Source organism: Crocodylus siamensis, chromosome 5, assembly GCF_052110815.1.
Source record: "Crocodylus siamensis isolate JL-2025a chromosome 5, ASM5211081v1, whole genome shotgun sequence".
Classification (NCBI taxonomy): domain Eukaryota; kingdom Metazoa; phylum Chordata; order Crocodylia; family Crocodylidae; genus Crocodylus; species Crocodylus siamensis.
In genome coordinates, this window is record NC_143399.1 from 37,562,852 (window position 1) to 37,583,063 (window position 20,212).

At 43.0% G+C, this 20,212-nt stretch overlaps 1 protein-coding gene across 1 annotated transcript in view; it reads left to right on the top strand.

Moving 5' to 3' along the window:
• SLC30A7 (solute carrier family 30 member 7) overlaps nt 1-20,212 on the top strand; it is a 57,787-nt gene that overhangs the window by 25,015 nt on the left and 12,560 nt on the right. The window contains exon 8 of the mRNA XM_090048280.1: nt 6,185-6,320. Coding sequence (XP_089904406.1) covers nt 6,185-6,320 — 136 coding nt within the window. The remainder of the gene's footprint in view (nt 1-6,184; nt 6,321-20,212) is intronic.

The following is a 20,212-nucleotide window of genomic DNA, read 5'->3' on the forward strand; positions in this document are numbered from 1 at the left end:
TGCAGATTGTCAGGGCCAGCTGACTTGAAGGTATCCAGCTTCTCAAGGTGTTCCTTCACGAGGTCAGCATTGATGGAGGGTAGGGGATCCCCCTCACCCAGATTTCCCTGTCCCATAGCAGGCATGGGCATCCCGTGTGACTGATGAAAGACTGATGCAAAGTACCTATTTAATAGGTTGGCTTTTTCCTGGGCATCAGTTGTCAGTTGCCCCATCTGGTTTCACAGGGGTCCAACATTGCCCTTGCTTTTCCTCCGGCTCCCCACATATCTGAAAAAGGACTTTTTGTTGTCCTTGATGCCTGAAGCTAGTTGGAGTTCAGTTGCAGCCTTGGCTTTCCTGGTTTGGTCCCTGCAGGACCGGACCAGCGTGGAGTAATCCTCCTTGGAGGTGAATCCCGTCCTCCATCCTTTGTAGGCTTTCCTTTTTAGCCACAGTAGGTCCGCTAGGTCTCTGGAGAGCCAGGGGGGCTGCTGCGCCTTCTTGCTGCCTTTCCTCCATGTTGGAATAGATTTAGCTTGTGCACTGAGGATCGCTTCCTTGAGAAGCAACCACTCTTCTTGAACTCCCATCTCCCTGGGGTCATGGTCCCTAACGGCCTGACCGACTAGCCTCTTGAGCTTGTCAAAGTCGGCTTTTCTGAAGTCAAGGACTTCTGTGTTGCTGACTGACTTGCCAGCTTTACGGCGGATGGTGAAGGTGATCAGCTCGTGGTCGCTGTCACCGAACTTCCCATCAATCACTAGGTCGCCTATTAGGTCGTCCCCCGTAGCCAGTACCAGGTCAAGCAGCACTTTGTCTCTCGTTGGCCCATAGACTTCTTGAGTCAGGTAGAGGTCATCCACACACGAGAGAAAGCTTTGTGCCCGCTCAGATTTAGCTGAGTGATCTTCCCACGACATGTCCGGGTAATTGAAGTCACCCATGACGAACTCCTGGTCAAGCTCGGGACTTTGAGTGGGACTATAAAATCAGAAAGCCCTAATCAGTGTGACAGATTTTAAAAGGTTCCAAGGTACTTACCTTCACTTTTTCTCAGCATAGTTAATCTTGTCCAGTTTAAAGTCTGCCTTATTCTGTGCACTGGGGTAAAACAAAGACCTGATCTTGGAGGCATTCAGATGAGTAAGTTCATTGACATGATGTGTCCCAAAAATGACCCTGGCGAATTCATTGTCAAGAATCGTAAGTTAACTACATATGAAATGGATATAAACACCAGAGGAAATAGTTACTAGTGGTACACCAATAGAGGTTTTTGGGGCCATAACCGATAGCCGATTTTTAAGGAGGCATATCAGCCAATACCAATCCAATTTTCGATACACAGCCCAGCAGCTTGAAGAGCAGTGTCTGGCTGGTAAGTCTGTTGTGGTGGAAGGGGAGTAGGGAGGGAAGGGGCATGAGGGGGGCATATCAAGGCCCTGCAGTGATGGAGGGGGGCAGATCAAGGTCCCGTGGTGAGGGAGGGAGTGGGGCTGGGGCAGGAGCAGGCGCTGCCCAGCTGGGGCAGGGCAGGGTGTGGGACAGAGCTGTGGGGGTGGCTCCTGCAGCTGCAGGCACCGTGGGAGGGTACAAGGGGGGTGTCTGTGTTGGCTGGGGCTGTGCTGGGCTCTTCCCGGCCTGGGTGGGCTGCCCTCAGCTGTGCTCGGGGTCGGCAGCAGCACTGGGAGGGGACTACAGGGGGGGTTGCAGCCACCCCAAAATTTACTGTATCCCCCACAACCCCCCTCTCAGCGCTGCTGCCTGCCCTGAAGGCAGCCCATCCCAACGCCTGCTGGGAAGACCACAGCACAGCCCCAGCCCTCAGCGGCAGCCCACCCTGCCCCATGCAGATCCAGGGGCACACCCCCTGTGCCCTCCCGGGATGTGTGCAGCAGCAGGGGCCACGCTCCCTGGACGAGCTGTGGCTCCATCCCATGCCTGCCCCATCCCCACTCCCTCCCTCACCGCGGAGGCCTTAATGTGCCCTTCACAGGGCCATTCCCTCTCCACTCCAGACTTCCCTATTGGACACAGCTCTCCAAGCTGCCAGGCTGTGCTCGTCAGCGCCTACGTGTTGCGCTGCAGCTGCACACATGCATAGGGCGTTGACTGGCCACATCAGGCAAAAAAAGCTGATTTCCAATACAGTCATTTTTCTTTATATCAGTGGCAATCCAATATCGGACCAATGTATCGGTGCGCTTCTAATAGTTACTTGACATAACGAAGCAGTATGTGCACCTGTGGCATATCTTCTTTGTGTGGTTCCCTATTTTTTTGGAATAATGGACCACAGTCAGGCCCTCAAATTTCTTATAGAGTATTTTGCCCCCTCATCTTATGTAACTGAATGGGTGTATTGCATTTTAATCTGTTTACTTCTACTTTAGGATCCATCATTTAAGAGGCTACTTTTTTTGGCGCGGCGATTACCAGTGGTTGTCAGTTATTACACTTTCAAAACAATTCTTATCCTGTCCATCCCACTGTATGACTTGCTCTCTATTGGATGCATGTATGCAGGACTTTTAATAAGTTTGCAGGTGCCTACTTTTTCAGAATAAATGTACAACAGGACTTTAAAAGTTGTAAAGCAAATTATGGCCTTGTTGTCATCTTGTAGAAAATAAATTAGATAAATCTGAGTTTAACGTTATTGATGTTCATTATGTTTATATAGTTTACCATTTATATGTAGTTGTATAGTGTGTGAGCATGTTTTTATATGCTGTATATACACGCACTGCACTATAGTGTGGTGCCTGTGGCTCAGTGAAAAATGGGATCCCACTGTGCTTAGATGATCCAAGCCCTTATGAGCCTACAGTTTAAGTCGCTGAGGCAGACCCAGGGTGGAGAGAAGGGTTGGTTATAAAATGTAAGAACGAACAGTGAAATGGCTGGAAATGTCATGTTAATTCCGTAATTATTTGGGGTGAGTTCATTTAGGAAAAGATAAACTAAATAGAAAGCAAAGTGAAAGGAGGAGGAAGGTAAGAAAAGCACGGGGTGGGAGGGTAGTGTGAAGTAGAGGCAAAGAGACTGTGAGAAGGAAGAGAGGGTTGGAGCAAACAGCTAGTCAGCACAGGACAGAGAAAGTCTGTTCAGAATTGTAGAAAGTTCTCTTAAAGGCTGTTCAGCTGCTTCCACAGGTTAAAGTCTCTGACTGGTTCCTCTCTCCATGCTTCCCCAGTGTCATATAGCAAGTGCGGGGATTCTATTCTGCATCCTCCAGTGCTCCTAGATGGGGGATCTCTAGGTTCAGTGGTATGTTGGAGGAAAGGGTGGTCCTGGGAAGGCTCCCTCCGCTGTGCAGCAGTAACTGCTTTAAAATGAATATGGAACTATTTAAGTTTTGTTATTTCTGCCAAGTTCTAGTGAAAAATCCTAAGGTGTTTTAGGACTATTATTTACAACATTGGAAACTACCTTCTTGTTTGTTGTGTAAATAATAGAATGAAATGAAGATGTAATTTCTGTTTGGCTGGCACATTTCAATTGAAACTCACCAGAAAAAGATAATTAAGCTGTTGTATCTTTGTAATTTATTGCTAAGAAGTTACTTAGAATCTTGTTTAAAATGAGTCTGTTTAAAATATTCTTAAATATTAATTTAAATATGTATTTATATGACCAATGATATTTGGCTTTTCAGGTGAAATATTTCCAGTTGTAAAAGCTTATACATTGTAAAAGCTGTTGATGAGTAGGGAAAATACCAGTCATGGGAAAAGTTTATGAAAAATGTAACTAGTTAAAGTTAAAAGTTAGCAACCTTTAAAATTAACTTGAGTTAAGTTAAAAGTTAAGTATTTCCACTTTCAACTAATTAAAAGGTAAGTTAAAAAAGAGTAACTAGTTAAAAGTTAAGTTGATTCATGAGAAATGCGTGAAACATGGTGAATTGCCTCTTAGCGTCATTTTTCATTTTTAAATGCAGTGAGTGGGTTTCTTTTCCATAAGTCCACAGAAGCACGCTAATTTACTCAGAACTTGCCTTGCTTTACCTGAAAACAATGTTATATTTGTCATACAGTTTTCAGAATAATGATTTACCAATACCTATGTAATGTTAGATCCTTCTCACCTTCTCCATGTGAAGTACTTTGTAAAAGTTAATGCATCTTATAGGTATACCAGAATAACAGAAAGGAGATATTCATAGCCAGGTGACAAATGGAAGCTGTTTCCACAGAAAACCTCTGTTACAATTTTTATTGCCCAAAAGGTAACAAAAGGATATGAAATGCATCTGAATTAGAAATAATGAAAGTGTCTGAAAATCAAAATTAGATTGAAATGAGAAAATCAGTTTAAGTGAGATAAAGAATGTTCAGTTGCATAGCAGAAACCGTTTAAATATGCTTACTGAAGTTCAGCAAAAGCTGCATTTCAAAATTAACATCTGACAATTTTCCTCTTATGTCTTGCAAAACTAAGTCCCTGCTACTGAACAATCGCTCTATATGGGCAGATAAGGGAATGCTTATTCCCTCTCCTGCAGCCAACTGGCTGCCCTGTTGACTTCTGCAAATGCACAGAAAATGCCAGCATGAACTGTAGAACTCTGGGACTTGGTTCTTAAGAGACCATATCTTCTAGGAAGGCACACTACTCTCTGTCTCTGAAACAAGAAGTCCTAGAGTTTCACTAAAGAAATATTGTTCCATGCAAGTCCTAGGGAGTGCCTGTGTCAGGAAGAACTCTGGGAAAACTGGATTTAATTTTTTTTTTTTAACTTGTACTTTACAAAAAGTTGAGGTTAACCTTTTTTTTTTTTTTTAAACTAGTTAAAGTTAAAAGTTGACAGCTGAAAAATTTAACTAGTTAAAGTTAAAAGTTAGCCATTTCTTTTAACTTTTTAACTAGTTCATTAACTATTTAATACCCATGACTGGAAAATACCAATAATGACCAGCAGAGAGCTCCAGAGGTTTATCTTCTGCAGACTACACAATAGATTAGAACAGTCAAGAGTGCTAACACAACAGTCATGCAGATGAGATGTGTTGTTATTAGTATTTTGACAGAATAGTCAATCTTATACTGTCAAATAATGATATACTAGCAATATCTACAACTTTTATAACTCATGCCTTGCAGTGCTTTACAGAGATTTTGCTTTCTCTGGTAGACTTTTAGCCTATGGACCACAGGAAGTAAAAATTTGTCTCAGCTTTTATTATAACCAACGAGTTAGTGAAGAACTTTTAAACTGGTTACAGGTAGAGGTGCACTGATACATTGGTCCCATATCAGATTGGCAGTGATGCAAGGAAAATTGACAGTATCAGAAATTGGCTTTACTTGACTTATGTGGCCAATAATGTTGCAGATATGCCCCGTGCATGTGCAACTGCAGCATGCAGGCTGCCAGGTGCACAACTGGGTCTGGCTGGTAAGTCTGTTGTGGGAGAAGAGGCATGGGGGGCAGATTGAAGCCTCCGTGGTGAGGGAGGGAGTGGAGCTAGGGCTGGGGCAGGTGTTGCATAGGTGGGGCAGAGTGCAGGACAGAGCCATGAGTGGCTCATCTGGGGTGGGGTGGCAGCTCCTGCTGCTGTACAGACCCCCAGGAGGGCACGGGGGGCATGTGCCCCCGGTTCTGCACACAGTGTGAGGGCAGGTTGCCACTGCAGGCTGGAACCAGGGTAACGCTGGGCTCCAGGGGTATGTGCAGCAGTGGAAGCTGCCCTCCCATGCTCACCAGACAAGCCATTTGTGGCTCCATCCTGCACCGCCCCCCCCCAGCTATGCAGCACCTGCCTCACTCCCTCCTTCAGTGCTGGGGGTCTCGATCTGCCCCCTGCTACGCCTTTTCCATCCCTTCTGCCCTTGCCCCCCAACAGACTTAATAACCAGATGCTGCTTTGAGCTCCCCTGATGCATATCAGCAATTAGATCGGTATCAGCCCATATGGCTCATTAAACATTGGCCATAGGTATCAGTCCAAAAAAATCTCTATTGGTGCACCCCTAATTAAAACTACGGTGGCAATTAGCTGATGGCAATAAACAAGAATATAAATGTCTAAATACTCTTTTTTTTAAAGTTATAGTTCCAAATCCTGTGATGTACTACATTAAATCTGTTATATGAACTTTTTGTAATCTATTACGTAAAAATAATTATTTTCAAAATGTGTCAATTCAAAGAGCTCCAAGTTTTAAATGCATTGATTTTTAATTTCTGTCCTTTTAGGTGTATTTTTACACATAATTGCAGACACGCTTGGAAGTATTGGTGTAATTATATCTGCGCTATTGATGCAGAATTATGGTCTAATGATAGCAGATCCTATCTGTTCGATGCTTATAGCTCTGCTTATAGGTATCAGGTAAGTGAATGATCCCAGTAAAACATTCAGTGGCATTTTTCAGTACTAGTTATGATAGTTTTAATTGCAAGTCAAAACTGAGTATCTCAAAAAATAGTGGTAATTCCTGGCAGTGTTATCTTTGTCTAAAAGTAAACAGTTACCTTTTCCTGTCTCTTCTTTCTACTACATGCTCCCATCTGTAATATTTTATTGCTCTAGCCATCTTGGGCACCTATACACATGCCTGACACCTGCTATGTGTCTAATTAGCTGCTCCAGCAGCCTTGGTGTCATGTGTATTCAGCATCCCCACAATTCAAAATGTCTGGGGGGTGCTTTAACTAAAGCTCATTGAATTAAATTTAGTTAAAGCATCTCTGCCACCATTTTGAAGCGTGGGGTCCTGAATGCACTAAAAGCTGTGGGCACTTTAATTAGAGTGGCCCCAAAGAGCTGGTCTAATTGAAGCACCACCCCCACACCAGAGCATGTGTAAAGATGTCCCTTGTGTTTTCTTTGTCAGCAATCTGCATATTTTAGCATTGTTGGATTAGTGCTACAGACACCTCTCAGTTTTTCATCTTGTAGACCTATTTTTGCCTTGTGTGCAGTGTGTTTCTGCTTATGTAAACTGATGTTCTGTACTACTAAATAGAGCAGAATGGCCTCAGTGGAGTGGAGATGAGCAATCTGGCACTAGATGTAAGTTAGTCCTATCCTAATTAAGGCTGCTATGCTCTTCAGAGGATTTTGCTTGAACTTTTGTATTTGTCTTGAGAATTTCTGGATTATTTTAAAATATAAGAACGAGGGATTCTTAATAAAGCATTAACTGACATATATTTCTCCCATGATTACATTTTACCAAGATCATTACAAATTGCATCTTCTGTTTTCATAATCTGTTTATCCATTTTACCTTATTTGTTCCGAGATGCCAGAGTTGAGAAGCACTTTTCCAGTAACCATTTGGTAGGGGGCAGAGTATCACAACTTCTGATGTACACTAAAGCTCAACATATCATTTTCCTGTTAAAAAAATAGTAAGGTGAACATTTGTTTGTGACTGCATTATGTTTTACAATGTATAGGAATGTGGCAGCATTTAGAGGTAGTCTTTGATGTGACACTATATGCTTATCTTGTCAAACAAGTATGGTTTCAGCACTGAATATTCAGGAATATCTAAGTAAAATCAAGTTCAGTTAGTTAATTTTTATAAATTAGGGGTGCACCAATATATCGGTCACATATCAGATCAGCACCAATAGAAGTAAAATTAACATTATCAGCAATTGGCTTTTTTTGGCTGGAGTAGCTGATAATGTCACTGATAAATGCCACGTGTGTGCACAGCCGCAGCATGCACACAGCCAGGAATGCAGCCAGGCAACATGAAGAGCAGCCTTGTGGAAGCAGGACAGAGCCACTTGTGGCTTGTCTAGGGAGTGCTAGGTTGGGGGGGGTACCCCCTGCCACTGCACGCACCCCCACTGGAGGAGGCATGATGGCCATGTGCCCCTCTGGATTTGTGCACTGGGCAAGGGCAGGAAGCCTGCTGTGGGCTCAGGGCTAGGGGTGACGCCAGCCTTTTCCCAGCAGGGGGGCTGGGCTGGGGCTGCGCTTGGGGCAGGTAGGGGTGGAGTGGGCAGCAGCACTGGGAGGGGTGTCTATGGGATGGGTTATAGCCACCCCAAAATTTTCCATAGCCACCCCTCCCAGCACTGCTGCCACATGTCCCTACTCACCCTGAGCGCAGCCCCAGTCTGGGCTGGGAAGAGGCTGGGACAGCTCCTGGCCCCAAGCCCATAGTGGGCAGCCTGCTCTTGTCCTGTGCACAAATCCAGAGGGGTACATGCCCCTTATGCCTCCCTCAGGGATGTGCACAGTGGTGGGGAGCTGCCCCTGCTCCCCACCCCCACACTCCCCAAATGAGCTGCCTGCAGATCTGTCCCACTCCTGGGGTCACATTTACTGCCCGTCCCCGTGCCCCTGCCCATGTCCCACTCCCTGCCTCTCCATGGGGGCCTCGATCTGGCCCCCACAAGCCCCTTCCCTCTTTCCCCACCCTTTCCATTTCCCCCACCCCTGACTTACCAGCAGAAGGCTGCTTTCTACACTGCCCATCTGTATTCTGATAAATCAGCTATTGGATTGGTATTGGCTGACGTGGCTGACTAGTAATCAGCCATCGGTATCAGCCAAGAAAATCTTTATTGGTGCACTCCTATTATAAATAATTTTTAACTTCATATATTTGTATGCAATGCAAGATATAAGTATAGTAACATACTTAATATTTTACCATTTTTCAACTCTAAAATAGACCATATTTTAAGCAGTTATATAAATGAAAAACCTTTATAAATAAAAAAAGTAAATCTAAGAACAATAATAGGAAAAAAAAACTGCTGCTAAGTTAGCTTCATGGAGTGTTGTTTACTGTAGACTAGAATTTTACGTTTCTTTTAGGGCCCAGTTCTACAGAGATTCCTGCACATATGTGAAAATGCTTTCTGAGTGGAGGTAGGAGAAAGGGCCAAACAAATGGCATCCTCCATAGAGGCTGGAAGAAGGTTGCATCCTCCCTAGCCTGTTACATTTAGATAGGATTGTTTTCCTGGGTTTTGCAGCACTTAGGACTTGAGGACTAGTTTGTGATAATGTGGACCTGAAATGCTAGATTTAGAGCATTTAGAGCTGAAAAATGGAGGCGACATCTAAGGTGCAAACTTCTTCATCCCTAATGTACCTCTTCTCTCATCTAAAAGGCTACTTTTGTATGGGTGAGATTAGTTTAGATATGCCCATTCAAAACTAGGTTTCTCAGTTTAAGATGGTCAGCTTATGTAGTCATTTGGGGGAAAGCTATACTTAATCTTGTTTCAGGTAGACAACAGAAAAATCATCCTATGGTGGTTTTACCTGCTAGAGAAGTGGTTGGGAGTTGAACAGTGAGTTGTACATCAGCACTGTATCCCATTGCTCATCTTCCTAAGACCTCCAGACTTACTCTCAAAAAACAAATATATCAAATTGTTAAAATCATTTTCCATGTTTTAATTATCTGCTATGACCTGAGCTCTGTTCCTATATTTGCATTGGAAATGATGGTATTAGAAATACTATGTGAAGTAGAACAGGGGATAATACTACCTTAACTATTACTGTATTTATTTGAATACAAGATGAGGTTCCCCCTCTTCAACATGGAGGGAAAAAACCCTCATCTTGTATTCAGATACAAAGAAACCACATTAAATGCATTGCCTGTCTTTGAACTGCTGCTAAAAGTTGCATGTCCTCAGTAATGGAAACCAACTATCAAGTTGATTAAATGTAGTCAACATCCAGCATGACTGTACAGTACATGGTCCATATAGGAACCTACCACAAGGAAAGGTTAGGGCAATCTATCAGAATAAGGCATATGATAGTGCTCCCCATTGAACACAGTCCCCCTCAGTGCAGACTCTGTTACAGTGTTAAAGTCACAGTGAGCCACTACACTGCATATATTTTTACTTCCTCTTTATTCCCACAGCTGAGATGTACCTTTCTATCCCTTTTCCAACAATTCCTGTTTCTTAACTAGCCTTAAATTTCTGGCAAACATTAGCAAATGTGACCCCTAGTACTTTACCCAGAATCCTTGTTGACCCCCTCTCTTAACCTGTTGCATATTAGTGTCACCTCACCTGCAATGAGGTGAAACCCAACCAGGTTGCCTTATGACTCATCAACATATACATTTGGGGGGGTGCTAATTAGCACATATGGAGCCTTTGTGGTGGGTACTGGAGTAGACACACATACTGAGCAGTGCTGAGCTAGAGGGTCATTATGGCTTGAAATGCTGCTGACTGGTGGGGAACAGCCCAATGAACTACATGGTAAGTCATGAGCCTTTTGGCTTTGGGCTAAGTGTGTGCGTTCATGGTGCTAATATTGTAATAGGAATGAGAACGGTGCAACTATAAAGGTATGATTTGGACTGTTGAGTGAACCATATTGGTCACAAGACTGTAGAGGTATAGAGAGGTGTAGAGGTGTATGTGTGTGTACGGAAATCTGTTTTTGCAAAAAAAAAAAAAGTTTGTACTTTCTCTAAGTAGGTACTAAAGTGGTACTGTGTGTTTATGGAGTACCTGTGCTAAAACTTAAGCAGCTGGGTTTCAGAAAAAATGAAATGCCTCAATTCTGGGTGAACTAAGTCTATAGGTACTACTATATGCAATTCCTACAGCTACGTGGGGTGGGAAGAGCTGAAGGGGGAAGAAGTTGGGGGTGGGACCTGAGGGCAAAGTAGTTACTTGACCCCCCCCCCGATTTCTTTTCCATACTGTAACAGTGGAAGGTTGACAAATTCAAGACAAACTTCCAATAATTAGCTTTATACCTGGAAAATTAAATCAGTTTTATATATCTTCCATATATAGAATCTAATTATTGGGGGGGGTCATCTTATAATCAAGGTCATCTTCTATTTGAGTAAATATGGTAATATTGTCATTGGATGTTACAAACAAAACAAAACTTGGAATTTAGGTCAGTCTGATATGTTCAGAACTTCTCTCTGTTCTTCCAGTGTGAGTACCATGCAAATGTTTGTTACAGCAGAAAGGTATATGAGACTACTTTAGTCTTTATGACTTAGTCTGTGTCACTTTTGATTCACTTTAGAGACTTAATTTGTCTTTCAAAGGTGACAGCCAGAGCTATTCCTAGGGGGTGGGGTGTGCAGGGCCCAGGGCATATCAGCCCTGGGGGGTGGGGAGCAGCCGGAACGTGCACCGGGCGCTGGGGAGGGGGGTAGTAGTAATATGCTGTGACACCAATTTTAATGTGGTTAAAGTATTTACTCAAGATGGATATTCAAAAAAGGGAAATGAGAAATGCCTTGTACTTGAAATCACAGATGAATTCTGTATATACAGGTGTTTGTGTAAGTTACCCATTATTGTTCTCATCCCCTGCTTTATTGGAATAAGCACTTGTATGCTAGTATGCCAACAAAGCCTGATAAATTCTAAATTGTCCCTATGAACTGCCAGGTTTCTTCATTAGTTGATAGAAAATGTACATGAAATTTAATTTCAACAAAATCTCATGAAAGATTACTTTGTCACAGAAAATGAGTATTGAAGTTTAATTATTACACAATTCAATGTCAGCATTCTCCGTGGACACACAGATTAGGTGTGTATTAAAAAAACCAAAACACTTTTCCTATAACAGGTATTAAATCTTAATGTAATAAATTATACACATATAAGCATATAGTCAAACCAAACATATGTGTACAGTAGACCACTTTAAAGTGTACTGACTGAGTGTGAGGCAGCTGCTACAGTTTTTAATATTTATTTCCATGCTAAAAAAAGCACTGTTTTAGCTGCTTTATGAGAGCGAGCACAAATCAAAATGTTTGCAGGGGAGAACCTATTGCACAATCTAGATGTATCGGAAAAAAGGTGTGAATCACTACTGCGTATAATTTGCCTATCTGGTGCCCTTTCACTGTGAAAGCAGTGCTTTCTATTTCCTTCCTTTAAGCAGGAACTCGGGCTGCCTGGTTGAGGTGAGAAGTTGAAAGACCTCTGTAGTAGTAACACTCTGAGATGTATATTAGAAATAGTGTGGGTTTTTGAGTAATGGAATTTATTTTAAAAATGCTTTAAGTTTGCGTCTTAGCAGGGATCTATTTAAGAGCAAAAGTGAAAAGTCAGATGTGAAAAAACAGAAATTCAGACATTTTGATAAAGAAATGTTACCACATAACGAATGATGGTCATATTTAATATTTTTCTCTGTTCTAGCAAATGTGCTTATTTTTTCTATCTGTATTCTAGTAGCATATGAATAAAATACATACATACAGTTAAAATGAAGCTCCTAGGCAATTATTTTGGGTGGAGGGCCAAGGGCTGCTTACTGAGTTTTGGCAAGCCATCGAGGGCCGCATAACAAGCAGCCAGGGGCAGATAACTATTAATTTTCTAGATTTTTTTTTTAAGGGGCCCTGCAGGCCAAGTAGAATGGCCTAGCGGGCCGCATCTGGCCTGCGGACTGCATTTTACCCACCCCTGTCCTTGGAGATTGCTTTAAAAGTTTTATCCATTCCCTGACTGCTTCGTAATCTTCTTTGTAGTTTTAATTTATCTTAAAGTCATATTTCGTGGTGTAGCTGTCTTCCTCCAAAGAAAGCAGAGTAGTCTTAGCACATGCAGGTATTGGGTGTAGCTGTGTTGGTCTAAGGACATAGGCACACAAGGTTCTTTGGGTAGACACCCAACTAAATCAGGCGTGGGCAAAATCCGGCCTGCAGGCTGAATCCAGCCCTCCAGGTATTTTCATCCAGCCCACAGGCACCCACCAAAGAATTGTACCCCACCCAGCCCTTCCGTGTATACACATACCCCTCAATATACCCGATTGCGCCTCACTCCCACCTACATGAGTGGAAGGGCCTGGCCCAGCCAGCTGGAGCTTCCAGGTAAGGCTGCTGCTGTTGCTCCTGCAGCCAGCCCAGAGGGATGTGCTTGGCTTCCCTGGTGTCCCATTCACTCCAGGCAGCAGGTAGGGAAGTGGCAGGGGTGGGATGGGGGAGCTGCAGGGAGTGTGGGGCTGGGGCTGGCAGCAGCACAAAGCCTGAGCCCAGGGGGATGGCAGGAGTGCAGAGCACAGCTGGGCAGAGTGTGGGCGTGAGGGAAGGTGGGGGAGTGTGTGGGGACCATCAACACACTCCTCTACATGGTGTGCAGCCCCCACTGCTGACAACAGCAGGCGAGTGTGCTTTGGGTGCTTGTGCCCTGTGCAAGTGCTGGCGCTCAGCAGCATGCAGCTCTGGCAAGCGTTGCACTTGGGGGCTAGGACTGCAGCCTGCCCAGCCGACTCTATTGTGGGGGCTCTGCGTGGCATGTCTGCAGCTCCTGCGCTCATGCTGTACCATGGGAAACCCCATGTGTGAGCCAGCTGTGTTCCCTACCTTCTGCTCCACGGGTCCCAAGATTCATCAGGAAAGCAGGGGCCAGGGCTCCGTCCACTCCCGGTGGAGTCCTGGGACCTGCATGGCTCCAGCCTGGGGCTTCCCCCAGTGCAGTATGAGTGCGGGAGCTGCAGATGTGCTTCATGGAGCCCCTGTGATGGAGGCAGGCCAGGCAGGTTGCGTTCCTTGCTTCCACATGCAAAAACCCTTCTTTCGGTATAGGGAAAGTCCTTCTCTAGAAGGGTTGTTTGTGCTTGAAAGCTTACAAAGAACAATTTTTCCAACTATTTAGTTGGTCTAAAAAAAAGATATCCCATGTACCCAAAGGATGTTGTCTGCCTATGCAGTTCTGTTAGTAATGCATACAGCTCTCACTTTTTTTAGTGTTCTAAATGATCCTCTGTTCCTCTTCCATTAATGTCCCACAATAGGAATGAAACTAAGGACCTGTCTTCCCTGCACACTTATTGCTCAGGTTTTGCCCTTAACTGGATTCCTGTCCACACCTCTGTTCAAGTGAGTTGTGCTTTTAATTTGCATTGGCTGAGCTCCTAGAGGTTATAGGTGAGAGCTCAAAACCTGCCAGCTGCAAACCCAGTCATTTTTTGCTGCTAACAACCACTCTGCAGCTGGAGTGGGGTTGTCTGTCCACCAGTGTTCCCTCTAAGTTGTGTGGCATGTGCAGGTGTGTTCTTGCAGCACTGCCAGGTGTGCCTGCGTGGCTACGCACGCTGCACAGCTTAGGGAACACTGCTGCCCACTCTCACTTGAGTTAAGTTAGTTTAACTCAAGAGAGGTGTTAAATCAGACCTGACTGGATAAATAACTCTTCAGTGAGACATAGTTTAGAATTCTTTTAATTTAGTCTTTATTGCCCAAAGAGTGCATTAGTTACCTCTGTAAAATCCTTATAGCAACATAGCAACATACTTCTGCCATGATGCAGCTAGGTAAACTCAGTTGTCTCTCAGTGAAAACTGGAGTTATATCTCCGTTAGGATTATTTATCAAGATTGCTAATGCATAGTTAGATCCTTGGCCAACTTTATTTTCATCAAGCAGCAGTAATTTGCTCAGTGGAAATGTTGAGCTATGTGCCCTGCTTCGCATTCACAGGGCAAGCTATCTAGTATGGGGTGGGGAAAGCACCCTGGGAATTTACTGTCATCCCTCCACCTTCTGCTATGCTGCTAATGTGAAGTGTTCTCTGAACTCACCAGCTTGTCAGGTGGGCTCCCCCTGGGTGAAATTGCTGCTCCCTGATCCTCCTGCAGAACAGAGGAGACCCGAGGGCTGGAGCTCTTGGTGAAATCTAGTTCATGGTACTCCACACTGGGATATGTTTAGTTTGCATATTAAATAGGGGGGGATTTATTAATCAGGTGGGACTAACAGTTAAAAGGGTACGTTCCTTGCAACGCAGGAAAGGAAATGTAGGCACCAAAACTTTGCTGCTCATCCTGTTTAAAACTTGGTTATTTAAGCTGTGTCTTCTAAATAATTACACAAGTTTGACACCCCTGATTTTAACTTAAAACCAAGATTTAATTTTTCTGTTGTCTCTTGGAAGTTTTCCTTTCATCTAACTAAATAGAACATGTTTATACTGAAATAATTTGCTCTTCAATATATTTCATGCATTTTTTTTACACCTTTTTCTTGCCTTGAAAATTCTACTATGTCTTCTACAACCATAATTTAATTGCTGAGCTTGTTTGCAGGTTGGATCAGGACCACACACTGGAGCCAGCACACAGGGGTAGTCCAGCAGTGTGCCACATGCAGCATGTACCCCATGTTGGCACCTTGTGCCACGTGCAGTGAGCCCCAGAGCTGGGCTGGTACATACTGCATACAACACACAGGGCTGCACCAGCTGCACATGCTGGCTCTGGTGTGGCCTCATCCAGATCAGCCCTGGAGACAATACTCTAGGCCAGCATATGCCTCAGATTGACTCCCTGTGCTGTGTGCAGCATCTGAGGTGCTTGGTCCAACCCACACACCAGACTGGGTCTACAAACCGCCTGTGGTGCCCAGGTTTGGTCTAAAATCAAGGGGCCAGATCCAGCCTGAGGATGTTTGACACCCCTGATTTTAAAGGAAAGTCACAATTTAATTTTTCTGTTATCTCTTGGAAGTTTCCCTTTCATTCAACGAAACAGAATATATTTACACTGAAATAACGTGTTCTGAAATATATTGCAGGCACTTTTTTGAGATCTATCTCTGGGCTTGAACATTTTACTATGGCTTCTACAAGCATAATTTAATTGTTGTGATATCAGAACCTAATAAAAACTTCACCTGCTGTTAAAATTCAAGTAAAAAGTTACCAAACTCCATATTTATAAGGCCAAGATATTTTTGGTATGTAATTTTAAGCAGATGGCCCTACATTGTGCTTACAAATCTTGCCTTCATTAGCATTGGAAAAAAAGAAGAATGGGAAGTAGATGTGTCCATAGTCAGCATGTTTGCAATACTCTTTGTTCTCAACAGCTATTTTAAAATTGCATTCATTGCTTTGCTAAATGCTGTGGCTGACCACTTAGATGATATTTTATTGGAATAGTACCTGGAGGCATCAAATGAGAATCAGGACCCTGTTGTGCTGGGTACATGGACTGAAAAGTTAATCCTTTCTTCAAAGGCTGAATCCTCACTAGGAAGTATGGAAGGCTTTGACATTTAACAAAAACAAAGTAATGGAGTAGTAGGGTTGGAGTATTGTTGCAGCCATGGTGGTCCAGGAAATATACAAGAAACATAGTTTATTTTCAGGAATTATCATTTTTGGCCCAACTGTATAGTTGGGAGAGGTGTTAGATATTCTTTTGGGCCTGTCCTCAAGTTTGGGAAAGAAGCAGTTTCACCCTAAGCTAAATACCAGAGAAAACAATGGCTTTTATTTAATTCTGTATGTAAAGGAAAACAGTCACTTAAAACGTTGGAGGGGGGATGAAAACCAGAAGCAAAGATAAGTTATCAGAAGTAGCTTCAAAGCAAAAGAAGTGCAATTGACTAGGTAACTCAGTTTTATTGAAGAACACGCTGTTCCAAGGGAAAAGAATCCTTATTACCTGTGGAGTACAGAGAAGTTGCAGAGATAGCAGTTAGACAATGGTTTTATGACTCATTATAATCTGTGTTTAGTCTTCACTAGGATTTTATCTCTTGCTAATTTAAGAATGCATTTTTCCCCAAATGGAGATGGAAAAAGCTTCAGTAGTCTGAAGTCAGCCCTCAGTGGTAGGTCAGGAAAAACAATAGCTACAAGGTGAATTATTCTGATTGCATAGAAAGTAACCTGGGGTTTGCAATGTTTGGGGTAAGTGTGCTTGTTTCAGTTATGAGTAGGAGCAAGTATCTGTGATCAGATGGTTTGCTCCTGTTAGTACTTAGGGTCAACTCTGACACAGCTTCAAAATGGGGAAGTTGGGACTTTATCTGGCCTTTGAAACCACCCAGCTTTTCACTACAAAGACTAAACCTGACCCGCAAAAGGTATTCAGCGTGACTGATAGTAAGAGCACTGTATGTTAAAGGGGACAAATGCAAGCTTTTGCTGTTTTCAATATAACTTGCTTAATTGTAACCCTTGGTTTTATAAGTAACATTTGTGTTACTCCATTAATCACCCCTTTGTTTAAAATGTTAAAAATAAAGAATTATATAGAAACATGTCTGTACAGTTGCAAGTTTGCTTTTCAAATAGAAAGGTAGCCACTGGGCAGAAATCATTTTGAAATCTGAATTTAGAGTTGAAGTCCAAAATTTATGAAGAGGGGTGCAGCTGGTCTCTGCATCTCAGCAAGAATTGTTTATGTTGCTGAGATGCAGAATCTGTCACAAACATTTTTACTATTAAATTGCTGACACCTTTGAATTTAACTTCCTGTCTGTGGTATAACTCCAGTGAGTATACAGAATTGTCGCCCATGTGTTACTTTATTCTTGCGGTCCAAGTCGCTACCCTGAAAAATCCTGCTTTTTTCCAACAATGACACAGCTGCATTGGCACAAGCAATACACAAACATTGGATGCAAACTGAACCCTGGCATTTCATGAAACTGGAAATGACTACATCAGTATGTGATGTGATGATAGAATTGTAGCTCGCAATTGAATCTGTAGAATTGTTGGCTTATTTGAGTTGTTGATAAAACCTTAGGTCTTAGCTAAAAGCTCTGGGTTTGATCTCATAAATGCAGTCTTGTATGGGTTTTATTTGTTTTCTCTTTTAACACCTTTGACTTCCTCTGTATAACTGGGTATGTGAAAGCATAGTGTGCTTTATGACTGCATGTTGTATCTGAGCTAGCTACTCATGTGGGCCTGATGTTGGTTTTGCAGGCAGCAGATCTGGACCTTGTCTCTTGCTGTGGTTAGTGCCTCTGTCTAGTAATTTGACATGGTAGATTGAGCCCTCTGTATTTCCAGACATCAGGGTCACTGTAAATGGTGTATCTTCTGGCGTTCTAGACATCCCCAAATAGCACACCTTGTTTTAGGAAGATAGACTGGAGAAGAAAGTTCTTCTGGAGTCATGGTTGAGAGACAGAGTCTTCAATCAAGTATTGTTCATGCTCTCCTTGTAGCTAAAGCTTTAACCCTGTCATGGCTGCTACCGAATTCTGTAAACAATTCAACAGCTTCCATGACAGGGTTAAAGTTTTAGCTGCAAGGAAAGAGTGAGTGGTGAGTGGCATCCACTTCTCCTGCATGCTCATCACAGCTAGCCCCTGGCAGCCATTACAGCAGCTTCATGCTTCCATTCTGGCATGGAAATCACTGTCTTCATTTAAAACACACAGCCCCAATTTGGGAGGGCTAATTTTGTGGAGGAAAGGTGCCTGTAGCATATGAGTAAATGTGGTAGTACTTTTTTGTGAGTGTGTCTATACATGTTGTTAATACAAAGCAATAAACCCTGGTGCTTATTGCACTGAAGTTTATTGCTCCTGGACACACCATTTGAATATGTGCCCTGGACTGCAGTGTGGTGAGCCATGTCAGATCCGTGCTGGCTGGCATGAGGCCTGGGGTTAGCCTGTCAGCCTGGGGTTGCTTTGACCTAGCTCAACATGTTATGGTGGGGGCTGGCTGCAGCATAGGTGCTCCAGTGCGGAGCTAGCCAGCAGACAGCCCCCACACTGAAGCACCCTCATGTCCTAGTCAGCCAGGGCAGCATCTACACCTGCGCTGCTGTGGAGTAAAAAACTGTGGAGCAAGATAATGCTTCTATTTACAAGTACTATCCTGTTGCAGAGTTAGTTAGGTTATTCCTGCCTAATAGCACTGCACATGTAGACATGAGATGTTTTCAGCAGAGCTAATTTGGCAGCTCCACATCTCATGTAGATGCACCCTGTTAGTTGCAAAAGTTAAAGTCTGCTTAAGCAAGAAAAGGCAGCCCCTCCAGGATGTTTTTCATAATATTTTTATACTGTTTGCTTTCCTTCTCAGCCTATTGCAAATAAGAGTTAATAATAGCACAAGGAAGTGCCAGGACACAAGCTGTCTCATAAGACAAAGCCCAAGAGCTTGTGCTATCATGACTAATCAAAAAAATGTGGAAAGCAATCAAAATATTAACAGTGGTTGGCCAAACTCTTCATCTTTGTTATCCTATTAGTATTAACTATTTTCTTTCCTGATGAGTTTGGTTCCAGGAATATTTGTAGTCACATAAGTATGTTGTCAGTACATTTTCAATATCTTCTAGTGATTTGAGCTGCATTTGTTTGCAGAATTAGTTCCTTTTGTTATTAAAGTGACAAAAGTATTCTATTCTGAAAGGTTAAATTTTTAGTGTGTTGTGTAAAGCACTGGAAAATCTGTGGAGGGGTACAGTATGACAGACCACTTTGGATTCTTGTAGCTTTTACTGGCAGTTTTGGAAAAAATCAAAGCTTGATCTTTCATGAAAGAGAGGTTGTTCCTTTCTTCTGCTAAGATGCCTTTCACAAAGAGCCTGGGCAGTATGGACACAACTTGGGTCTTGGCTCTGCTGATGCCTTCGCAGTGTAGTTTTTCTCTGTCCATTGCAATGTGATTCCCATTTGAATGTTTTCTGGGCTAAGTTCGTAACCTGAGTGACCAAGCTAAATGACCCATGGAGCAAAGCATCATCTTGGTTACAGAACATATTTAAAGTTCTAGCTGCGTTTCAGGTTCAGACAGCACAGTAACCGGATTTCCTGACCTACCTGCAGTTGGATTCTTCGCATGTATGGCAGGATGGCTGATTTAGGGCATAAAATTCCCTTGATCCCAACTGTGCAGCTGTAGAGTAGGAAGCATAGCCACTGTAATATCTATTTAAAAAAGGGGGGGAGAAGTCATCTTCTAGGCAATGACAGGCCTATCAGTCTGACTACATTCTTTATGGAAGGTCTTAGAGCAGATATTGAAGGAAAGAACAATCAGTGGTATGAAAATAAACATAAAATGGCAGAAAATGCCACAAAGTTTTTAATTAAGGAAGATCGTGTCATGCCAATCTAATATCTTTTATGATAGGATAACCCTTTACATAAGGACAATGCAGTGGATCTAATCTGTCTAGATTTAAGCAAAGCTGTGCCTTATAAGAATGTATTTCCTGAACTGGAGGAGGTAGGGATCAATGCTGTAATTGTAAGGTAGATAAGCAGTTGCCTAAGGGGGGGAAATGGTTTGTGTTGAAAGATATGTTGTTAGATTGCAGAGCAGTTACTAGTGGTATGTGTCAGGGATTGATCTTCTTTCCAGTTTTCATTTGGAGATGGTTTGCTTTCCTTTGAACTACTGGATCATTGACACAGTTAAGGGTAGAGGGATTTGTTTGGGAGGTGCTGCCAGTCCTGCTACTTAGAAACTTCTCAGTCACCTAGTTTAGAGGGTTTTGTTCTTCTGCTCCCATTTGCTAGATTTATG